General features: G+C 31.9%; 1 protein-coding gene across 6 annotated transcripts in view; it reads right to left on the reverse strand.

Moving 5' to 3' along the window:
• Positions 1-22,554, reverse strand: part of Orp8 (Oxysterol-binding protein-related protein 8) — a 123,888-nt gene that overhangs the window by 46,023 nt on the left and 55,311 nt on the right. For 5 of the 6 annotated variants that reach the window (XM_076495445.1, XM_076495444.1, XM_076495443.1 and 2 more), the window contains 2 exons: positions 11,650-12,293; positions 264-335 (listed from right to left, as the gene is read on the reverse strand). In XM_076495445.1, the coding sequence (XP_076351560.1) occupies positions 264-335; positions 11,650-12,293 (716 nt within the window). The remainder of the gene's footprint in view (positions 1-263; positions 336-11,649; positions 12,294-22,554) is intronic. The other variant, XM_076495446.1, reaches the window with a different exon arrangement.

Below are 22,554 nucleotides of genomic sequence, written 5' to 3' on the forward strand. Positions count from 1 at the left end.
GAAATTGTACTACCAACAAATATGTATCATGGGAAACAAAATACTAAAGAAATTATATGGCTGATTTCTATTAAAAAAAAAAAAAAAAAACTGTGTACTAAACTGGCCAACTAATAAAAAAATAAAAACTCAAATTTAAAATATTATGTTAAAGTTAAAAATTATAGAAATGTTTAACATGAAATTTGAGAATTATTTTAGAAAACCATCTAAGTCACATTCCTGTATATATAACGAATTTTATCCACAGAAAATGACAGTACCTGTTTGACCAGAGTCCAAATAAGACTTTTATTTTCTTCCTCCACCTCTTCAGTTTGACCAACATCTCCAGCCTACATGGTACAAATTAATGTTTACACATACTTTATGTGAAATTAATGCACATTTATAAGTAAGACATAATCTATCACTATTGTAACAAACAAGGCAAGCACTTCTAAAAAAGATATACATAAATAACTCAATGTTTCTAAACCTTGAAAAAAACCCTTTTTCTTATGTTACACTTTTCAGCATATCTTATACACTGTATTAAGAAAAAAAGGTTTATTTATGGCTAATAAAAGTGTCTTTCTAAATATATTCAAAAGACCATCTTTGATTATTAAGTTATAGAACCAAAAAAGATGTATATTATTTTAAAGTTTCTAATAAACTTTATTATTGGGTCTGTTTAAAATGCATTATTTTTTGTTGTAGTGTGCCACAAAACATCTGTTTATTGAGACTGAAAATTAGTGTGCTAATATTCAAGAACGAATAAACTCAAGCATTAAAACTGTTCATAATGATGTACAATGGAACAGTTTTTCACAAACTGATTTTCTATAACAAAAATGTAAATACTGGTTGACACATGTGACCTGTCACAAAAATTAGTACAAAGTCACTACTTACAATGAGGATGGTAATATACATCAAAGTTATGCTTTATCACAGAAGGCATAGTAACAATTTAGAATGATTCACTTTGAAGTACGAAGTTAACTATGAAATATTTTACATATAAAGATATTAGTTTATATCAAGTTTCAATTCCATTCTTCTTGGAAAAACTAGGTCTCTCAAAATATGTAGTAACATGTGGAATTAATGAAACACAGTAAGTGGTGTAGTACTAAATTTTATAGTACACAAGCCTTACCAAAATTTGTCAGACATGTGACATCACATTAAAGATAAGGACCTCAAAGTTAAATTCAAATGTTTTTTAGTCAATGTTAAATTAAAAAAATATACCTAACACTAATTATTTTAGACTACTTACATTATAATCAAACTGAAACTTGTAATAAGAGGAAACATACAACTACTTCCTGTAAATTAAACAGCAAGGGAAAAATCAACAACAGTGTACCAAATAAAAATCACTAATGTTAAAACAAGTTTTAACCACACATATCTTATTAATTTACTGTCTTTCTAACTGAACCTTATAATGCCTTGTATGTCCTCCCATTCTGCCAAAATTAATAGCTAAACAAACAGTCTTTGGTTATGAAACATGATTTCAGGTGTAAATTGAATAAGTTTTTTTGTGTTTTTTTTCAGGTGCTGGAGCAGTGCTAAAACCCTGGACTTGGTGGAAGAAATACAGTATTAAGTGGAATACAGTGCTTCTCCCTTAAAAGGCTCAGACAAACTAACGGCCTGGAATGTTCCATTTAAATAATTACCAATGTTCAAAAATGGCACCAAAGTTCTCTGTAAATGTGAGTTGCTACACATTTCTCCCTCTAACTAACAAAGGAACATGCTACTTTTTACCATGGTTAATAAAGCAAAAACATTATGTAAACTGGTGGCACATACCCAAATCTTTGGTGGCATAAACTATATGTGACCAACAGCTCTAAAGTTACATTTGTGACACAAAGGAACCAAGTCTGTGCAGTTAGTCATGGATGTGTAAAACTTGCACTTCTGTAGAGATACTGAAGTTCTGTCTGTGCTGGTGGATGAAGCTTGTGAAGGTTTCTACATAAATCTCAAAACTGACAGTAGTATTAGTCACTGTAATCTATCAAAATGTTGAAAGTTTTTAACTTTTAATTTTTGCTTTTAACTTTATTTAACAAGTTTTTGTGCATGTTTGAAAGGATGAAGTCATCATCTTGTTATGTTTAGCAGCAGTAGTCCCAAGTATCATCAGAATGCCACTTAAAATTGAACATTAGGCAAATCTCCCCAAAGTGCATTAAATTATCAAAAACTTTATTCTATAACACTCAAATATTTCTAAGTTTAGAAATCTTTGAGTATAACAGGAGACCATGTAATTCTGAATGAACACAGGAACCCAGACATGAAAAGACAAATGCAAGCAAAAACATCAGCTGAAAATATTGTTTGCTGTAAATATAAATAAGCAAGAGGAAATGATACAGCTGCATACACTGAAGTTCAAAAAGGGATTTGTAGGGACCTGGTCCTACATCTTCAACTCAAAAAAAGCATCAAATTGCAAATACCCAGAACAAATATATTTCACAGAAATGTTTGTTATTTAGAAATAGAAAAAAACAGTGAAGGCAATTGTCAGTAAATGTATGCCTTCTACATTAAAGCATTAACATACCACCTTGGAAATATAAACAAGAAAATAAAGCACATAAATGTTTATTGCATCTGCTTTAAAGAAATGTTACATAACAAACTTTTTTTAAACAGTAAAATGCAAGAGTCACATCAATAGTGAATATAAAGTCTAGGTTTTGATAATTTTAGACTTAAGTAATTATCACTACTGCAATCTCATTTGAATTATGGGAAAAGTTCAATCAGCTTTCAACATCACTAAAAAACAATCTTCCCAAAAATCTAATAAATATTTGATACCAATGTCAGCAAAGTTAAAAACAAACATGTAAGGCAGTACTATTAACAAACTTAAAACAGATATGTTAGACACTCCTGTTTCCAAAATTAAAACAAATGAGTCAGACAGTGCTGTTAGCAAAGCTAAAACAAATGAGTGAGACAGTGCTGTTGCCCAAATTGAAACAGATGAGTGAGACAGCAGTTACCAAAATCACTAGGTTGTCCAAAAATGAATGTCAGAATTCTCACAATGACATTTAGAAGCTGAATATTGAGTAACTTATCATTGATTGGTTGGCTTAATACAATGTTTGTTGCTTACAAGATGTCTTAATTGTCTGCTCTTTCAACTCTATTCAGAGTACGTTTGGCAAGCCCCAAGACAGAATGGACAAGGACTTATCTGATCTGATTTTCCTCTATGACTTTAAATTTGGATCAAAAGCTTCTGAAACTATGTGGAACATCAACCAGGCATTCAGCCATGGATCTGTGACTGAACGTACAGTTCAACGTTGGTTCCAAAGGTTTTCACATGGAGATGGAAGTCTTGAAGACCCTGAAGGTCGTGGAAGGAAGCCATCCTTAGATGAAAACACATTAAGAAGAAACAGCAGAGACAGACCCTTGCACAACACTGTGCAAGCTTGCAGAAAAGCTAAGCACAAGCAAATAAAGCATTGCCAACCACCTGAGTGCAATTGGAAAGATGAAAAAGTTAGATAAGTGGGTTTCACGAGCTGACTGAAGATCAACATAATTAGCATCATGAAACCTGTCAAGGATGACAATTCAAAAATTGAATGAATTTGGAATCAAGGTTCTGCCTCATCCACTTTATTCCCCAGACCTTTCCCAATAGATTTATTTTTTAAAGCACTGTATCAACATTTTTAACAATAAACACTTTCAAAACCAGGCAGTTGCAGAAGAAGCTTTCAGAGTTAATTGACCATATAAACTGATTTCTACAGCAGGGGCATAAACAGCTTTGTTTGTTTGTTTGTTTTGGAATTTTGCACAAAGCTACTCGAGGGCTATCTGTGCTAGTTGTCCCTAATTTTGCAGTGTAAGACTAGAGGGAAGGCAGCTAGTCATCACCACCCACCGCCAACTCTTGGGCTACTCTTTTACCAACGAATAGTGGGATTGACCGTCACATTATAACGCCCCCACGGCTGGGAGGGCGAGCATGTTTAGCGCGACGCGGGCGCGAACCCGCGACCCTCGGATTACGAGTCGCACGCCTTACGAGCTTGGCCATGCCAGGCCATGGCATAAACAGCATTGTTACATGTTGGCAAAAGTGTGTTGAATGGTACTTTGATTACATCATATTTTACATACCTGGTTTATACTTTTTCAAACTTTGCAGTTCAAAAACTATATTTATTTCTGGACAAAATAATAAAACAGATGAGTAAAGACAGTGTTGTTACCAAAATTAAAACAAGTGAGACAGAACAGTGCTGTAAACAAAGTTAAAACAGATGAGTCAGGCAGAGCAGTTAAAGCTAAAATAGGTGAGCCAGAAGTGCTTTTAACAAGGTCAAAACAGGTCAGACAGCACTTTTTGTGAAAGAACTATAAAGAACATTTCAATTAAGTGATGCCACCTTGATGTAATTGCAAACAAAAATACCATAAAGATTCCTATATAAGCAGCTAATTTGATGGTATATATCTCTAACCCAGATATTTAGTGAAACCATTTAATGGTCATAGATAAAATTGCACAACAAAGTTTTTGCTTCTTGAACACTGTTGGGTGTTCCTTATAGATTTTTGGCTGCTGATCATGAAAACCACATCCAAATGTCCCCATCATGTACAGTTTCATCAAAATCTTTAGTTTTGTCATGTTTTTTCTTATATTTGTGTCCAAAAATTTTTGTTTCTGTAAGAGACCTATGAAGAATGCTTTGTGCAGTCTGGACATGTCCAGGTATGAAATCAGGCCACGTTGGAAGCTGTTCTGTGGAAGTATGGGCAGGCCCGGAGCCAGCTTGACACTGTCTCAGCAGCCTATAAAAGTGGCTTGTATACACAGATGCTGCTCATTGGATTAATATAGAACCTATAGTGTGTATGTACTGTTTCAGAATATAGCATTGCCTCAGTAGCACTGTAACAAGTTAGATGTTACAGACGTTTTACAGGATGATTGGTGTGGTCAATATGTCTCGTCAATGTTGTAACAGCTGCGATATATTCTGCTATATTTGTGGCAAGTATATGCTTCATCAGAGATGCTCAATGACTGCTCTTGTGAAGAAAACATATCATCCTTACTTCGGCTGTAAAATTAGTGATCGAGACCACAAATGTGCATCTCACATTTGTTGTGCAACATTTGCTGTTTGTCTGAGAACTTGGCTCAGAGGCACTTGAAAGACAATGCCGTTTGCTGTCCCGATGATATGGCAAGAACAGGAAGACCATGTGACGGAGTGCTACTTCTGTTTGACTAATGTGTCTGGTTTTTCTGCCAAAAACAAGTCCATTGAATACCCTAATCTGCCTTCAGCAATGAGACCTGTGCCACATGACGACAGTCTTTCAATTCCAAAACAACCAGAGGAATGGACCTTCAATGAACCAGATAAGAAACTGCAATGCAGGGAACTGGCAGCAACATTGATCCAGATTTTGAACCGTGCTCCTCAGGCGATCCACATCTCATAACACAAACAGAATTAAACGATCTGGTCAGAGATTTGGGTCTGTCAAAAGCAAAAGCCAAATTGCTGGGTTTGAGACTGCAGGAATGGTGTTTGCTGTCACCAGGTATGAAAATTTCTGTTTTTTTGAAGCTGCCAATATGATATAACCAAATTATTTGCACAAGTTGACAGTCTCTGTTTCTGTGTTGACATTGAAGGATTGTTCTCTGCTTTGGGTTGTGACCATGACCTGCAAGAGTGACGGTCTATTTATTGATTCATCAATGTTAAGACTCGAAGCTGTTCTGTTACACAATGACAACGTTCACCCTCCAATATCTATTGGCTATGCAGCACACATGAAAGAAACCTACGAGAACATAGAAATGTTGCTGAAGCACATCCAGTACAGCAAGTACAACTGGAATATCTGTGGAGATCTGAAAGTCATTGCTCTGTTACTGGGACTGCAGCTCGGCTATACAAAGTACTGTTGTTTCCTCTGTGAATGGGACAGTTGTGCCAAAGAGTCACATTATTCTAGACAGAGCTGGCCATTCTGTAGAAAGTTAGTTCCAGGACAGAAAAATGTAGCGCATGAACCTCTTGTCGACCCAGCAAAGATTTGTTTTGCCTCCTCTTCACATAAAATTGGAACTTGAGAAGAATTTCATGAAACCAATGAACAAAAGAAGGAAAAGGTTTTCCTTATTTAAGACAGATGTTCCCAAGAATAACTAAGTCCAAGATCAAAGAGGACATTTTTGTTGGCCCTTGGATCAGACATGTTATGAGTGACAAGTGATTCGAAGATCTGTCAGTTGGGCCGGAAAAGATTGCCTGGAAAGCCTTCAAAGACGTTGTTGACAACTTTTCTGGCAATTACAAAGCCCCACATTACATTCAGCTGGTAGACAAACTTCTCAAAGCATATAAAACAATGAAGTGCAACATGTCACTCAAGATACATTTGCTCCACTCACACTTGGACTTCTCTGCAAATCTCTGTGCTGTCAGTGACGAACACGGTGAAAGGTTTCACCAGGACATTGCTGCAATGGAAAAACGATATCAAGGCAACTGGAATCTGTCAATGCTTGTTGACTACTGTTGGACATTGCAACGTAATGCACCAGACATTGAATACAAACGAAAATCAGGAGCAAAACACTTTCAATTACGTTGAACATAATGGCGTATTAGAAACATAAATGCAATTAAATACATTATTGCCGGTAAACAGTTAACTATCTATTTCTCAGAGTTCCTATGTGATGAAGCAAAACCAAAACTATATTTGTGCATAACCTGTCACACTTAGCAAAAACTTTTCATGAAGCAAAACGTTTCAAAAAATATGTTGTGCAGTATAATCCTTGGTATATGGATGATGGTGAGAACATTGATACCTACATCTTCAATAGCATAATATCAAAATCATCACACACATCAAATCAAAAAATGATCTTGAAGTGATTTATTGGTCGACTCCCACGATTTCTGTGACTGTTCTGTTTTATTATAAAAATTTCAGACCTAAAATAACAGTTAATTTTAAGGAAAAACAACATTCTATAAATGATTTAAAAACATACAGCCTTGCATAAAGAATGTTTAAATTACAAGCCTCTTAAAAGGGAAATTACATGAAATTATTTTTACATTCTGACCAACAACTTTTTGGTATTCTGCTCTAACTGACATCTTTACCACAAAATCTTCTTGTACATAATACATATTCATGAATAACATTTTAATGGCTACACTCCAGCAAGCTCTCAATGACAGCTGCCAAGATCATGCTCTCATTAAGGTCTATGTTATTGTATCATATAGAAGGACAATCTTGATATTCATATATGCTAAATACCTTGATATCAAGTGATCTGACAAGTTACAGAAGTTATCTAGAATGTTGCCACCCATCAACTATCTAGTCCAGAGAATTCGGAATCTATAATTCACGTTCTGTTATATTCATTGGATATGATGTAAAATAACACGTTGTGAAAAATAACTACATTTTGATTTCAGAAATAATATGGAAACTTGTAAAGCTTTATGATGTGTATTCTTCAAAGTATAGTTACCAGAAAATATTTAACAATGAAAGTTGTTTCACAATACAAGAATTTTAAGATTATACACCTTCTTAATGACAGGTGATTTAAAAATAAGAAAACTGTAATTAGTTAAATGATATACAGTTTTACAGGTATCAGTGCTGATACACAAGTGTTTACATTAGTTTTAAAAGAGAATTACTACATGTAAAATACTTGATTTGAGGCAAGTTTCAAAATTTAATCATAAAAGATGCATAAATAATAACTTAAATAAACCTTAAATATCTAAAGCAGAAAAAAATCTTACCATTATTTTGTATGCAAATGAAAATGTTTTGTTTGTTGAATTTTATTTGAGGACTACTTGAGGACTATTTTTTAGTAGCCATCCATGATTTTGAAGTTACAGATTAGAGAAAAGGCTCTCTACAGTGATCAAATAATGGGATTTGACTACCACTCTTATAACATATCAAAAGTTCGAAGGTTTTTTTTCTTCTGGTATTATAATATGCACAAACTATCAAATTGTAGATCCATAATCCCTCACAATAGCCATTGCACCATGATAGGCCTAAGAATGTCACTAAAAGAACTGAAGATCCATAATGGTTTACTCCTGAATTAAAGTTAATGATACAAGTGTAAACTTTATTTAAACTAAATAAAGGTAACTAATAGATTTCTTTTATCTCTATAGATTGCTTTAAATGAAAACCAATTTTCATAACAAGAGAACCATGTCAATAACAATAGTCAGCCTAGATGAAATAAAAAGAATGACAAATCATTCAGTTATATGCTGTTAACAAACTGCCATGGTAGTTAATGTAATGTTCTCATGAAATCAAGAATTAGAATTTCTAGTCCCTTCAAAGTATTGATGCTTTGAGAGACTGTGAAATAAGCATGTGTGCATTTTAACTTATTAAATTCTTAAATATTTTTTTTATTTTACCCTTCAATTTATATTTTGAAGTGTTAACTCCATTAATGTTTTAGTTGAATATTTTAGACTAATGTTCTGTATTTTTATTACTACTTTTATCTTTAATCTCATATTCTTCTAAATCTGAATGGGGTAGCTTGGTTTAACTTGGATAATTTTTATGCTGTTAAATGTACAACATCATATTATGTCAATTATTTTTTTATCTTAAATGACTCAGCTCAAAGCTGGTACTGGTAGCAAAATAATCAGGGTAATTCCCATTGTAAGTTTAATAACCAAACAATAATCAGGGTAATTCCCATTGTAAGTTTAATAACCAAACAAGTTTTCTTTCAATGAGATAAATTCATTTTATCATCAAATAGATTAATAGAGTGAATTTTACCAAATTAAACTTGGTTATAAGTAGAGTAAGGCAATTAGTAGAATTTGATAATTGATTATTCACCATTCTCATTAATCAATTACATTCAACTAACTGATTACTCACAAGACAGATGGCTGGAATAATAAAACAATAGTGCAATTGGACACACTTACTTTGATTAGATCGATTTTTTTTTTTTGTGTCATAATAATGAGAAATCATAATAAGGATTATTTTGACTACTTGGATCATTGAAATGATCAAAACCACTAATTTTAATTGGGTTCATTATTTTACATAACACTCATCAATGTAAATGATTATATGGTGTACAGTTACATCTTAGTCTAAATAAAGATTAATTTGAAAATAGCTTATACATTTCTATCCCATCATCCAAACAACCTTTTATGTACAACTCTCAATCAAATTTTCCTGTCATATTTCTGATTTGTGACTCAAGACATGATATAATATTAAGTAAGGTCTACTTTTGATCCTAAACATTCTAATGCACCCAAGTTTTAATCCCTCCTTGTTCTGACTGATTCACTATTGTCTAAAGGTCAACATCAAGGGATCAGAGAATATAACCTTGCTGAAAGTGTGTTTGAACACAATGAATAAGAGTGCCATGGATTTAGACACCAGTATTTACTGTGTTGAGAAAAGTATTTGTATATTAAAGAACCTGGATGTACCTCTAAGTGAGTAAGCTTCTCAAAAAAATTACACAATCTTCCAATAAAATAAGACTACATCAAGTTATAGTATTTTATTACACACACACACACAGAAAACAAAATTCCATAACTTGTTAAATTATTTATGTATTCATAATCTTTCGGTATGTAAGAATCTTTTATGTCTTACAGATTCATATAAATTACTGCACTGTTACACACACTGTGGGATTTTTAAACAATATCAATACAATTTTTAGTATCACTTGTGGTCTTATTTCATTGCAAGAGAGTGGTTAAAAGAATGTGTAGTGAAAATAACATTTTATTCAGATGGTAAATTTCAAAAACATTAAGGATTAAAATTAACATTTTGTATAATGACTTCCATAACTCTGTCATTTAAAACACATACTCTTTAATATTGTTTAAAAGTACCAAAAAGTATTACTGATAACAGCTTGAGGAAATCAGTGTTTATAAAATGATACAAAGAACTAATATGTTCACAAGTTACTGAAATGAAGTAAAATATTTTAAAAACTTTGATTACTGATCACTTTTTCAGACCAAACACAAATGTTTCTACTGAATGCTGTTATGTGCAAGATCCATAATACTTCTCCATAAAAACACACTTGCAATGTTGCCTCATGATAAAATAGTTAACTCAAACCAAGTACCATCAAGACTGTACATCATTTTATATTAGTTAAGGCTATTACACTCAACTTCATAAAGAACAAACAATGTAACAGAAAGTGTGCCATGTAAATGACGTTACATAAACAAAATCATAAGGACTGCATTGGAAACAAAAAAATTCAAACCTCTGACTAATTATATTATATAATTATATACATATTTCTTAAGTTTCTAGTTTCATTTTGTTATTAAGAGATGTAAATCTATTTATCAGCAAAATGTCTTAGAAATACAGTTTTCAAAAACTGTTATAATTAAAATGTTACAACTCTTATTAATCACAGGTTATTAAATTTGCAGTGGCTATTAGAAATCATGATTTATGGAGAAACTCATCTTAAACATTATAACATATAATACAGCTATCTCTTCATTAGCATTTTCCCTGTTTCAGCTCATTTAATTGTTTTTATGATATGCTTATTTGACAACTACCCAAGAAGATATAAATGAAGCATATCCTTCTAGCATTAGTGTATGAAAATATAAAAAAAATTAATAAAAACAATTGTTGTATTTATTCTATATTTACATTTTCTTCCCAGTGAAAGTAGCTTGACCTATCATCATTCACATATGCTTTGAATATCACTTGTGATTTGTTTAAGCTCTCTTCTAATCTCATACACTGAACAAAAACAATCCATTCTTATTGCCATGTTCACAGGTGTCAACTACATATCAACTAAATGTAGTTGTGTATTATACATGATACTATGGAACTTTAGCATCATGTCCTGTTAATTACATGATGTGCAGAACAGGAATAGGATTAAATGTGAACATTAAACAGTTGTTTCCTCAATAATCTTAAACACTGACATGAGACATACTTACATTTTTATATGCAGTATGTTACTCAAACTGCTACAGAAAATTTAAACAATGCATTTCTATATTTTTTCACCTACTTATGTTCAGTATGAAAAGTTTATACATATACATATTTAGTTCTACAGTGAAACTTTAATCAAACTAAAAAAAATGTGTAGATTAAAATGATTTGCTCAGAAGAATAAACAAGTTTAGTTTGAATTATTAAAATATTCTTAATTGAACACAAAATCTATGATATATAAGGACACAGCAATAATTGTTATTACAAATGAAATGTAATTTTAAATAATGTCAAAAGTTAATGTAGGCTGGACTTGCAATTCAGTTTTATCACATAATAATTGTTGTCACAGCAAGTCCAAAATAATTTAATAATGCTGGTTACTTCAGAACTTAAGTTCATTCAACGGAAAATGTAAAATTTTGAAAAATTAATGAACAGAATTCAAATCATGTGATGCCATTACTGTGAAGTTTCTTTTCAAAACTATAATAAATGCAAAATTTCCATTACTTGTGGTAAAATGTTAAGTCTTAAAAAATAAAAGCTTACAGTTCCAAATTCTTCACTTCCATTCTCAACATAGACAGTTTCCACTGGTTCGACATCAAGGTTTTCTTCAACATCCGAGTCAGACTCTGAGGAATGAACACTGTGTGTGCCATTACCTTCCCGATTCTCATCCGTATGGATGTCATCTTCAAGATCTGGGATGGTGGAAACAGAGGGAGGGGTTATGTAGGAGTCTGGTTTATGGGTAAAGCTGCTGGTGTGCTTACTAGCTGTGTGTGAAATCTGTGTGTGTGTGGTGTAAAGCATGCCGGGTGAAGGTAATTCTTTTATTTTTGATGAAGTGGGATCTGAAATGTGTTTTGGGATGGAAATACTTATCTCTGACTGTTCATTACCTACATGCTTGTTACTATTATTTCCACAAGAAACATTTTCATTTTCTACATGTTGATTCAATGCAAGTGATATCAACTTCATGCTTCCATCACTAGCTTTTCTGAGGACAAGTTGCTGATGATACTGATGACACATACAAACACATGGATAGAATGAAGTTGGTGATGGGCAAGAGGAAGCCGTAACATTTTTAAAGCAGTAATTAAAAGGAGATAAATATGGGCTAAAGGCAGTGTTAGCAGAGGACGGGCTGAAGTTAGGAGATCTGGAGGAGCCTAGTTCCTCTCCTGGTGGCATGCAGTATAAACAAAAGGAAAATATATGTTAGTAAGAATATTATCACTACACAAGTCTTAGTCCACATACTGAATCATTCATGCCATGCAGGACATATAGAAGAGAAATCAAGATTAGTACTTGTATTAAATTTGAAATATTTTTAACACAAATATTTATATTACAATATGTGAACACCACACTAATGCTACAAAAATGCTGTCTAGATTCTACTTGCAACACTATTAAATTAAAAGAATTCTGAATATATGCAATTGTGAAGATGCTCATAGACCACATGTTATACGTAATGCTTTCTTGTGCCCCTAGCTACAAGTTTATTTGGAAATCAACAATCATGTTTTGGGAAATATATAGAATATCAAAACTTAATTCAAAATCCATGGATATGTAAATCTTGAGCTTTATTTCACAGATTTGCAATAAAAGCGGGGTAAATGGAACTTTATTTTTTAAAAATACTCCAAAAATAATGAAGGCAGAAATAATATAAACACATAATAGAGGGTAAGTTGTGGTAAAGACCAAGAAATTGTTTAAGTTACTAAGCAATCTACATTTACATTACATAAATAATGTTATCTTGGAAACCAATGACTGAGACATAAAATAGAACTGATACCTAGAATAACTAGGTTCAAACAGCCATTAAAAAAAAAAAAAAGATACCAAAAATTAAATCACTTTAGTTTCAATACATTTTCTGAAATCTTTTCATAAAGATTAACAAAAGGTTTGACACAAGAAAACATGAAATTTAATTTTTATGATTGAGAAATTAAAATGAGCATTTGTTTTTCAAATGGATAAATATATTATCTTACAGAATGTTTTTTTAAAATAGCATTTGGTAAACTAAATTAATACATTTCCTGATATGCTGGACATACAATGGCAAATATTTCAAATGATGATTCAAAACTTTATATGCAAAAACGGCTCGTTTGGGTTGAGAAAATATTTTACATAGAAGAGCAAACAACGTTTCGACCTTGACGACGACCAAAGAAAGTCGAAACGTTCGCTCTTCTATGTAAAATATTTTCTCAACCCAAACGAGCCGTTTTTGCATATATATTTCTCAACAAGTGGGTTTCTCGACGTCACTGATGATTCAAAATGTTTGAAGTAACACAACATTTCATTAAGTCCAAAACTGTAAATTCAGTTGAAACATAATATTTAATTTCTTTTATAGAACTACCTTGTACTTCTGGGGTGTAAAATTTTGTTAAGATAATTATTACATTATTTTCTTTGTAAGTACATTAACTCTTTTGCAATAGGCTCAGTATAATACACATGAGGTTGTCTATGCACTTGCACACATTAACTATTTGCATTATAACTTTTGATACATGTGTATCCTCACAAAATTTGGTAGCTTTTATTGAAGATAGAATGTTTTTTGTTGGGTTTTTTTACACACACACAAAAACATCAGATTTTTCAAATGAAATATTTTTACTAAAGATTTGTTTGCGAAAAGAGTCCATTTCATTACTTGTCTGAGTACAAAATGATTTCATGTAATGATTAAAAACTATTCTTCATCCCAAAAATCTTGAACACTATTTGAGTAATCTCTAAAATCTCCCAAATACATTTAAAACATTTGTTTTTGATAAAACTACATTTTGTTATTTTATATACTCTAACTATGTAAGGTCTGTCACTTGACTAACCTTATAACTACCAAAAACAAATTAGGAAATAAATATAAATTATGCCCTTTTCATGCTAGAATGACTACACAAAAATACAAATGTTTGGTCTAAGTAGCTTAAGTCTCATAATGCCATATATGAACATAATATTTATTATTTTTTTTATTAAACTGACCTTCATAATGCCTACCTAGCATTATGTAAATTGCATTAATGCAATATATGTGCACTTGAGTCAAGTGTCCAATAATATAAAACTGACCATTTGTCTTCCCTGGCTTGGCCATGTTTTAGTGGACTAGTATTTTCTAATATACAATCACATTTTATATTTATATGCATGTATACAGATTATTACTATTTAGAAATAAATTAATGAATTTATTTTTCTTAAAATATAGAACAATAAATCAAGGAGAAAAGCAATTATTTCTTCTTGCTATGACCTTTGTACTCACAGTTGCTACTGGACACAGGATGTTACGCCTTTTAAAACTTCACATATGGAGGATATCAAATAAAATATCTTTAGGTTTTATATATATCAGTTGAGTAACTAAGAAAATCTTAAATAACTACACTGATAACATAGAATTCCACCATAATTGATATTTTGGATAAAAAATATGTGGAAGCCTTTTTTTCAAAGATTAAAATAGTAGGGAAAACAACTGCAGAGACATTCTAAGCTGTTGACTAGTTATGGATATGTCACATACTGAAGTGTATACAAGGGACTGTTTTAAAAAAAAAGTAAAATGGAGCAACAATGTCTGATTCAGTACATGAGCCATATATCAGCAAAAGATATGAGGCTCTTATTTTATATTTAAGCTTGTCAATATTAGTAATCTGAGTTCCTAATTTGTATAAAATTATAGAATTAGTATTTTAACATCACAAACACTTAATTTTAAGCAGCACTGCATTTAACATACCACGTGGCTCACTAAAATCTATATGTGTGTTATTTTCATATTTACTTTTAAATTATGATATTAAATTGTATACAATATTAAAATGTGAATTATAACTTACAGTTTGATTCCAAAGTTAATGACAAACCCATAAAATAGTAGTTCAATAAAATTTTGAATCAAAGTCAACAAACATGACATAGCCTTTGACCCCTGACCAGTTGTACAAGAGTTGATGTTATATAAATTTTTAACTAAATAGATACTACAGAAAAACCAAAACAACAGATAAAATGTCTGGTTAATACAGCAATCACTAACCAATGAAAATTAAGTATCCTCTGAATCTGTGGATGACCACGCCAACCTAAACTCAAATACACAACTGAAATTAATATTTCACTTAAAGTTTTGTAAATAAATTCATTTTTGAAATTAATAACTTCTATAATTCTTTTTATAAGCTCTAAATGGAAGGACTGAACACATGATCGCTAGAAGTAACGGGACTGGAAAGAATGCAGACAGGTCAAGAAAAATATACAAAACATGCTTTTCAAACTGATGACAGAAACATGATCCCTGATAAACTTTAGAGAATTGCAAAGTAATAAAAAAAATATCTTGCCAGCTCTTACAGCAAAAATAAAGGAAAAACATGGAGTTGAAATATCATAACTGTGTTTATTAATAATGAAATGTAATTAGTGTAATCACTTGTGAACTTGTGTTAAAATGCATCTCAGGACAGCTGGTATGGGTATTAACACTTATGAATAAAGCAGAGAACAATAGTTCGACCTTCTTAGGCCATCTTCAGGTTAACAAAGAATTAACACAGGTCCACAGCCAGGTGCAGGGCAAAGACCCCTGAAGATCCTACATTTTTATCAAACAAAAAAATTAATAGCTTAAAATAATATAGTATCCAAATAACCACTGTAAATTACACTATTTTTCTATCTGTGTCCACCAAAAACAATTGTTTACATCATGTCAAATATTTGACTCCAGACGTCTTGTTTCTTTTGATACTTTTTGTCACAACTATTTCTCAACATGCCACCTTGAAGTATCCTTTCCTACTACCTTTGAAATGTTGCATGCATTATATTTGTAAAATGTCAGCCATTCGGTGCCATCACATGGGGCAAGCAAATAAATTTCATTTTAATGACACTCGTCTTAATCTAAATATTTGTCAAGTACTACACCTGGCGAGTCAGGAAGATAGATGGTGCAACATGATACGGTTATGTCTAACATGCATCCCACTTATAAAACAGTTGGTTGATGATCTACAGTACTAAATTCCACTCCCTAATTATCCCCCTTATCCAAATTAGAAATCAAGAGACTATGACAAAAATGTACAATAGGAGTTATATTATCATAGTTTGAAATAATTTATAAAGTTAATGGATGGAATTGTGAATCCAATCATTTTGATGCTCATTTTACCCTATGTACATAGGTTTGGTCCATTTAACTGAGTCTGTATTTAAAGAATTAATACTTAGTACAACCTCAACTGCATTTACTCAATCTTCATAAAAAAACATTGAAAAAAGTTTTTCATATATATTAAAAGTATTTTCTATGTCAACAATCAGAACCTTTAATTAAGTATGTTCATGAACAATTTGTCTCTGAATTTCCTTTAGTTATTCTGACTCAGAATCTGATTAGTTTGAGCACAAGATAATTTTCTTGTCAGAAATAAAAACTTTTTCATCTTACAGTTTTCAAGTTTCATTTGAATACATGAATCTCCTACATGAATATGAATTTGTTGCAAGTAATATTCTAGTATAAATCTAAATTAACCTTTTTTTTTCTTATTTTAGAATGGCTGAATGTCAAAGAATATTAGAGCTATCACAAAATCTTTAGTCCTATATCCTTCACACAACTGCCTTTTTTAAATTTTGTTTTGATGGATTTTGAAATACGTAACTAATAAACCTACATGAAAAAGTTAAACTATTAAGTGAGAACCTAACTGAAATTATATAATTTACAAGCAGTTCACATGCAGACCTTGCAAAGAATTTTTTTTTCAAATATTTTTTATTATATAACCTAATGTTTTTAAATTTGATATTTCAGTTTATTTTATATCAATGAATAAAACTCCACAAAATAAAAGCAAACAACATATCTTTTACTCACAACTGGCCTCTTGGTTTTTGCTCTTGGCCCTGATGAAATGTAGCTCAGATTATTTACAGCAGTGTTAGTGATAAATGCAATAACTTTTATGTATTTCAAACATAAATACAGAACACAAAATAATACCATACACAAAGAACACAATGTCCCATAATTTGGAAAAACTTGCCTGATTACTTTATACAGATTATCCATTTGAAAAGATGATTTCATTGGCATGTGACCAATTTACAGATGTCACAATGGATGAGAATATGCAAATAAGGCTAAAGTTAAGTGTGTGTATATCTTTAAAGGAAGTTGTCCAATAGCCAATAGAACTTGAACCAAACAAACATGAAGCTCTACAATTAAAAGTACCATCCAGGAATAAAGAGATAATCAAAAACAGGGTGAAAACAGCTTCCTCTGGTAGAAGCCAAAAAATCCAAAGAAATAACTCTTTTGCTATGGGCTTAGTCAATTACAACAAGTTTATGAGACCATACTGACTGTTACAGTTGCCATATTATAACTTTGATGTGTTCTGTGTATCTTAAAATTTCACAAGCTTTCAGTGAACAAAAAATTAGAATATTTTCATGGGGTGTTTTCAATAAACACTTCTCCATGAATATATGGAGTCAAAAGTTTTTACTGCTCCAAATGCAAGCTGCTTTTCGTGTTAAAATCTAAAATATATTTTATACCTGAAAATTTTCAAATTTCATTTGAATAATCTCCAAAACCTCCAAAGTAAATTTCAATGTTTCTTTTCATTAAAACCTTTCTGTTATTTTCTTTATCATAACTATACAGGGTGGATCAATACGGCTAGCCTCATAACCCCCAAAAATTTGAAAAAAATCTAAATTACCCTTTTGGAATTTATAGTACAACTTCAAATTGTAATATGCAACTACTTTAGTTTGTTTGGTTTGTTTTGTGTAAAGCTACTCAAGGACTATCTGCACTAGCCATCCCTAATTTAGCAGTGTAAGACTGGAGGGAAGGCAGCTAGTTATCACCACCCACCGCTAACTCTTGAGCTACTCTTTCACAAACGGATTGACCGTAACATTATAACACCCCCATGGCTGAAAGGGCGAGCATGTTTGGTGTGACATGGATTCAAACCTGCGACCCTCAGATTATGAGTCGATTGCCTTAACCACCTAGCCATGCCAGGCCTCATTTGTTTGTAGTAAATAGCTTTAAACTCATAACAGTATATATCTGTCTATACACAATTTTATAATTTTTTTACTGCCCTTTCCACCATGTCAAAATAATATTTGCATAAGTTGTAAATCACTCAGTAAAAGTGTAACTCGCATTATTCTATTATTTTCATTATTTTACCTAATCTAACCTAAAAAGTTTCTGGGTCTTTTTTGATGTTGATGACATTTATCACTAATTTGTTTATACTAATTTTACTACTTCAATAAAAAAATTGTTTACTTAATTAAATAATTCATCAAAGTTGTTGGTTGTTGATTGTAATTAAGCATAAAGCTACAATGCCCCACCATAAGTATTGAAATCTCCATTTTTAGTGTTGTACGTCTACAGACATACTGTTGTGCCACTGGGGGCAATGCACCAAATAGGAACTGGAGACAAAATTGCTCCCAATGGAAGACAGAAAAATAGAATTCCTACAACTGTAGAAAATGTAATTTTCATCCAAGATAAAGACGAATCAACCACTTATAATCAATATAGTTATGACATTCTGCAGAACACTCCATCTGCCCCTACTGTAATAAAAAGTGCATTACTTAAAGAAGCCAATCCAGGAGGCAAAGGATTCATTAACTCTCTCAACATAGGTTTGGTCAATTTGACCAACCACATGACATTTTTGTACTCACTTAAAGTGTTTATAGATTTAGTACTTCTAATTTTCAATATAATGTGTGCATCTTTACAAAATTTAGCAGTCTTTCAGTTAATATTACAAGTCTTTCACACACAAAAATCATATTTGTTAGTGAAGTATTTGTAATAAAATGATATAAAGATTTGGTTTGAATAACCAACATGCAAAGTAGTTTTCATGCAAAAATTAAAAATACTTTTCCTCATCTCAACAATCTTAAATTTCTTTTGTGTAATCCATAAAACACCTTAAATTCATTTCAAACATTTGTTTTTGTTTTAATCAGTAAAACTTTATAGCTTACCAGTTATTTTTTCTACCCTATCTCAAAACAGAATAGATCAACTCAATCACCATTATAACAAAAAAAGAAAATCGAAATAGATCTAAACTATCCTTTTTTTTCTTTCTAAAATGACATCACAATGTAACATGAAACTACATTTGTTCATTCTAAATAGTTCTAGCTTTCTAACAGCATACAACCTATTTATAATTAAATTTTTGTTTTACTGCCCTTTGAACAAACTGTGTTTAATTACTATTAGTGCCATTATAAGTTGTAAATCACCCATGGAACATACATCTCATGTTACGCTAACAAATCACATCACTCAGAAGCTACTACAAGATGCTCATGTGTGCCTCGCGAAACATTTTTATTACATTATTAATTATTTATTTTACCTAATCTAGTCTTAACTAAACTAAAACATTTTAGTTACTTTTATAATGAAACAAAGAATAAAAATAAGAAAAATCTTATTTTTCTCTTGCTTTTGATTATTGAAGAGAATTAACTTTAATTTTTTTATACTAATGATTGTAATGCATTTAATTTTTATTTAATTCAACAGTGCACCAAATAATATAGAATAATAACATGCAAAAAGTAGACAAATTCACTATGCTTAATTGCATTATGTTGCTAACTACATTTATCAGTTACGCCCTTACTGATATTTGTTACACAACTGCCATGAATTGATTTGTTCCTGTCATCAGTTCTGAACAAACCATTTCCGATATTATTTTTCTGTAGGTTTTGGTTTGTTTTGAATTTTGAGCAAAGCTAAACAAGGGCCATCTGTGTTAGCCTTCCTTAATTTAGCAGTGCAAGACTACAGGGAAGGCAGCTAGTCATCACCATCCACTGCCAGCTCTTGGGCTACTCTTTTACCAATGAATAGTGAGATTAACCGTTACATTATAGCGCCCCCACGGCTGAAAAGAGTGAGCATGTTTGGTGTGATAGGGATTCGAACCCGCGACTCTCAGATTACGAGTTGAGTGCCTTAACCACTTGACCATGCAGGCCTTTTCTGTAGGAATTTTGGGTAAAAGAGAAGGGTTCTGGAAAGTTCAAACTACTGAAGGAAGAATTATGATTTAGATTTCTACACGGATTAAAAAAATTATTTTACTTGTTATTCATGCAAAAGTTATCTGATCCAGTGGCGAGAAACCTATATGCAGACCACATACATGGCCCTCAAGTGTTAGAAACCCTCTTTATCACCTGTAAGCAAAAACTGATACATACAAATAAAAATTAGTAATGTATATACTAGGCATATTTTAGAAGGCAACAGATTTTCAGGTTGACAGTTAGGGATGGCCACAGATAACCCTTGGGGTTGCCCACCAATTGTCTTAGTGGCCTATCAGAAGCAGTGTCCATCTTTTGTAAGGAAATAAAATTTACTGTTGCATTCTTAAAGCACATTTAAAAAGATAATAACGAGAATCCATCAAATAAAACATAAAACTCATACATTTACTACTTTCAGAAAAACAGAAGCATGCTGTAAATAGTTCTGTTTTTAATTAATGTCACAATGCACTTTTTCAGAGTAAAGCTTAGTGCACGTACCACTGAATGCTCAAAAGTCATGCCTAGTTTAATTATGACACAAACCAGAATTACTGACCTAAAGAAGACAAAGGAATGATTAGCTCACTTGATATGAAAACATGCTACTCAACATCTTTACATGTTTGTAAGGAGTTTTTCAAATAGCATGGTATTTTTTCATTATAACTCATTGGCAGTGTTTAAATGTGTAATAGATTTATAAGATTTTACATTATTCAGTTGTTCTCAACATTACAAAAAAACTATAGATTCTCATACCCTGTCAGATAATATTATCTGAATACCTGTTAAACATACAAAGTACATAAACCTTCTCAATGGAAAAAATATAAGCACATAGACACACCTTCTGAATTAACTAAGTGGAACAATATGAATATACACAAAATTACAAATTAAAATTTTCTTTTAACTATCGATCTTCTAACTTTAATTACACAATTCCTATTTAATAGATAATACTATGTAACAAGTTTTGTTCCTGAATATTATGCATTAATTCTTAATTGCTTATGATGTAAAAGTAAAGAAAATGGTTATTATTCCCCTCAAACTTTGCTTTTGTGATCTAGATAATAAAATTTAAAAATTAACCTACTTTCTACATAAAATGGGCAAATTTGCACATTTTCATTTATAGAAGATCTGAGTAAAACAACATATGAATCAAGATTTACAAGTATTTATACTAAAATTATACAAAAATGAACAAAAATGTTTACAAGTGAGTAGTGTTTTGAGACTTGCAACTGTAATGTAAATCATTTTCACTAGTTCCACATAATTTTTGACCTTGTGACTGCCCAAGAAGTCCCAAACCACTGAGACAAAGCTGACAAGCTTTTTTTCCTTCCTACTGAGTTTGTTTGGGAATTCTGTGCACTCCAGGATCTTCTTTATTTCTGGTCCAATGAAGACAGTAGCTTTGACCTTAGCTTAGGGATGAAGTATTTGAAGGCTGTAGACTCCTTATCAAAAGCTGTTATCAAATTGTTTCATAAGACAAAATTTTATGTGCAATGGTGGGAACAACACCTTCTGAAAGTCCACTAGTGGACTTGTCATTGTACCTCCCCACAGAGAACTCAGTCCGTTGTGGCCAGTGCTTCCTGTTGTAGTATGCTGTGGTGTCCCTGCTGTCCCAAAGACAAAGAAAACAGGGAAACTTGGTAAAGCCTCCTTGGAGATTCATCAGGAAAGCCACTGTTTTGAAGTCTATGATAACCTCCCAACCATACTCATAATACTTCAAGGCTTCTAGCAAGGTCTTGATGCCATTGTATTCCTCTCTCAGATGCACCGAAAGTATTTAAAACACTAAGAGGTCTAATATTTGTATAATATAAAATATTACTATTCAACCAAGCAAAAATTGTCTGTCTTACCTCCCAGAGTTTTTGCAATGCTTGCAGGTAAAATGAGGTGCCCAGGGTTTGTCTTGATCCCCAACAGGCATGCAAAAATATTCCTTGTAGGCTTCACACATTTTCACAGATGCTCTCACAGAGTACTTTCTCGCTCTTGTCTTGATAAATTGGCCACATACATAGCAGAATGCGTCTGGAGAATGCTTGCAGCTTCTCGATGCTATCTCTGATAAAATCAGATAGGTTTGTGTTCTCTTAGACAGCTAGAACTAAATTGAAGTGGTGAGCCCCTATATATATTACTATGGAAAGTTCAAGAAAATTATTGTAAGTTTGAGAAAATTCTTGTAAGTTCAAGAAAATTTTCTAATAGCTACTCAGCACTGAA

Source organism: Tachypleus tridentatus, chromosome 3 (assembly GCF_004210375.1).
Source record: "Tachypleus tridentatus isolate NWPU-2018 chromosome 3, ASM421037v1, whole genome shotgun sequence".
In the NCBI taxonomy this organism is placed as follows: domain Eukaryota; kingdom Metazoa; phylum Arthropoda; class Merostomata; order Xiphosura; family Limulidae; genus Tachypleus; species Tachypleus tridentatus.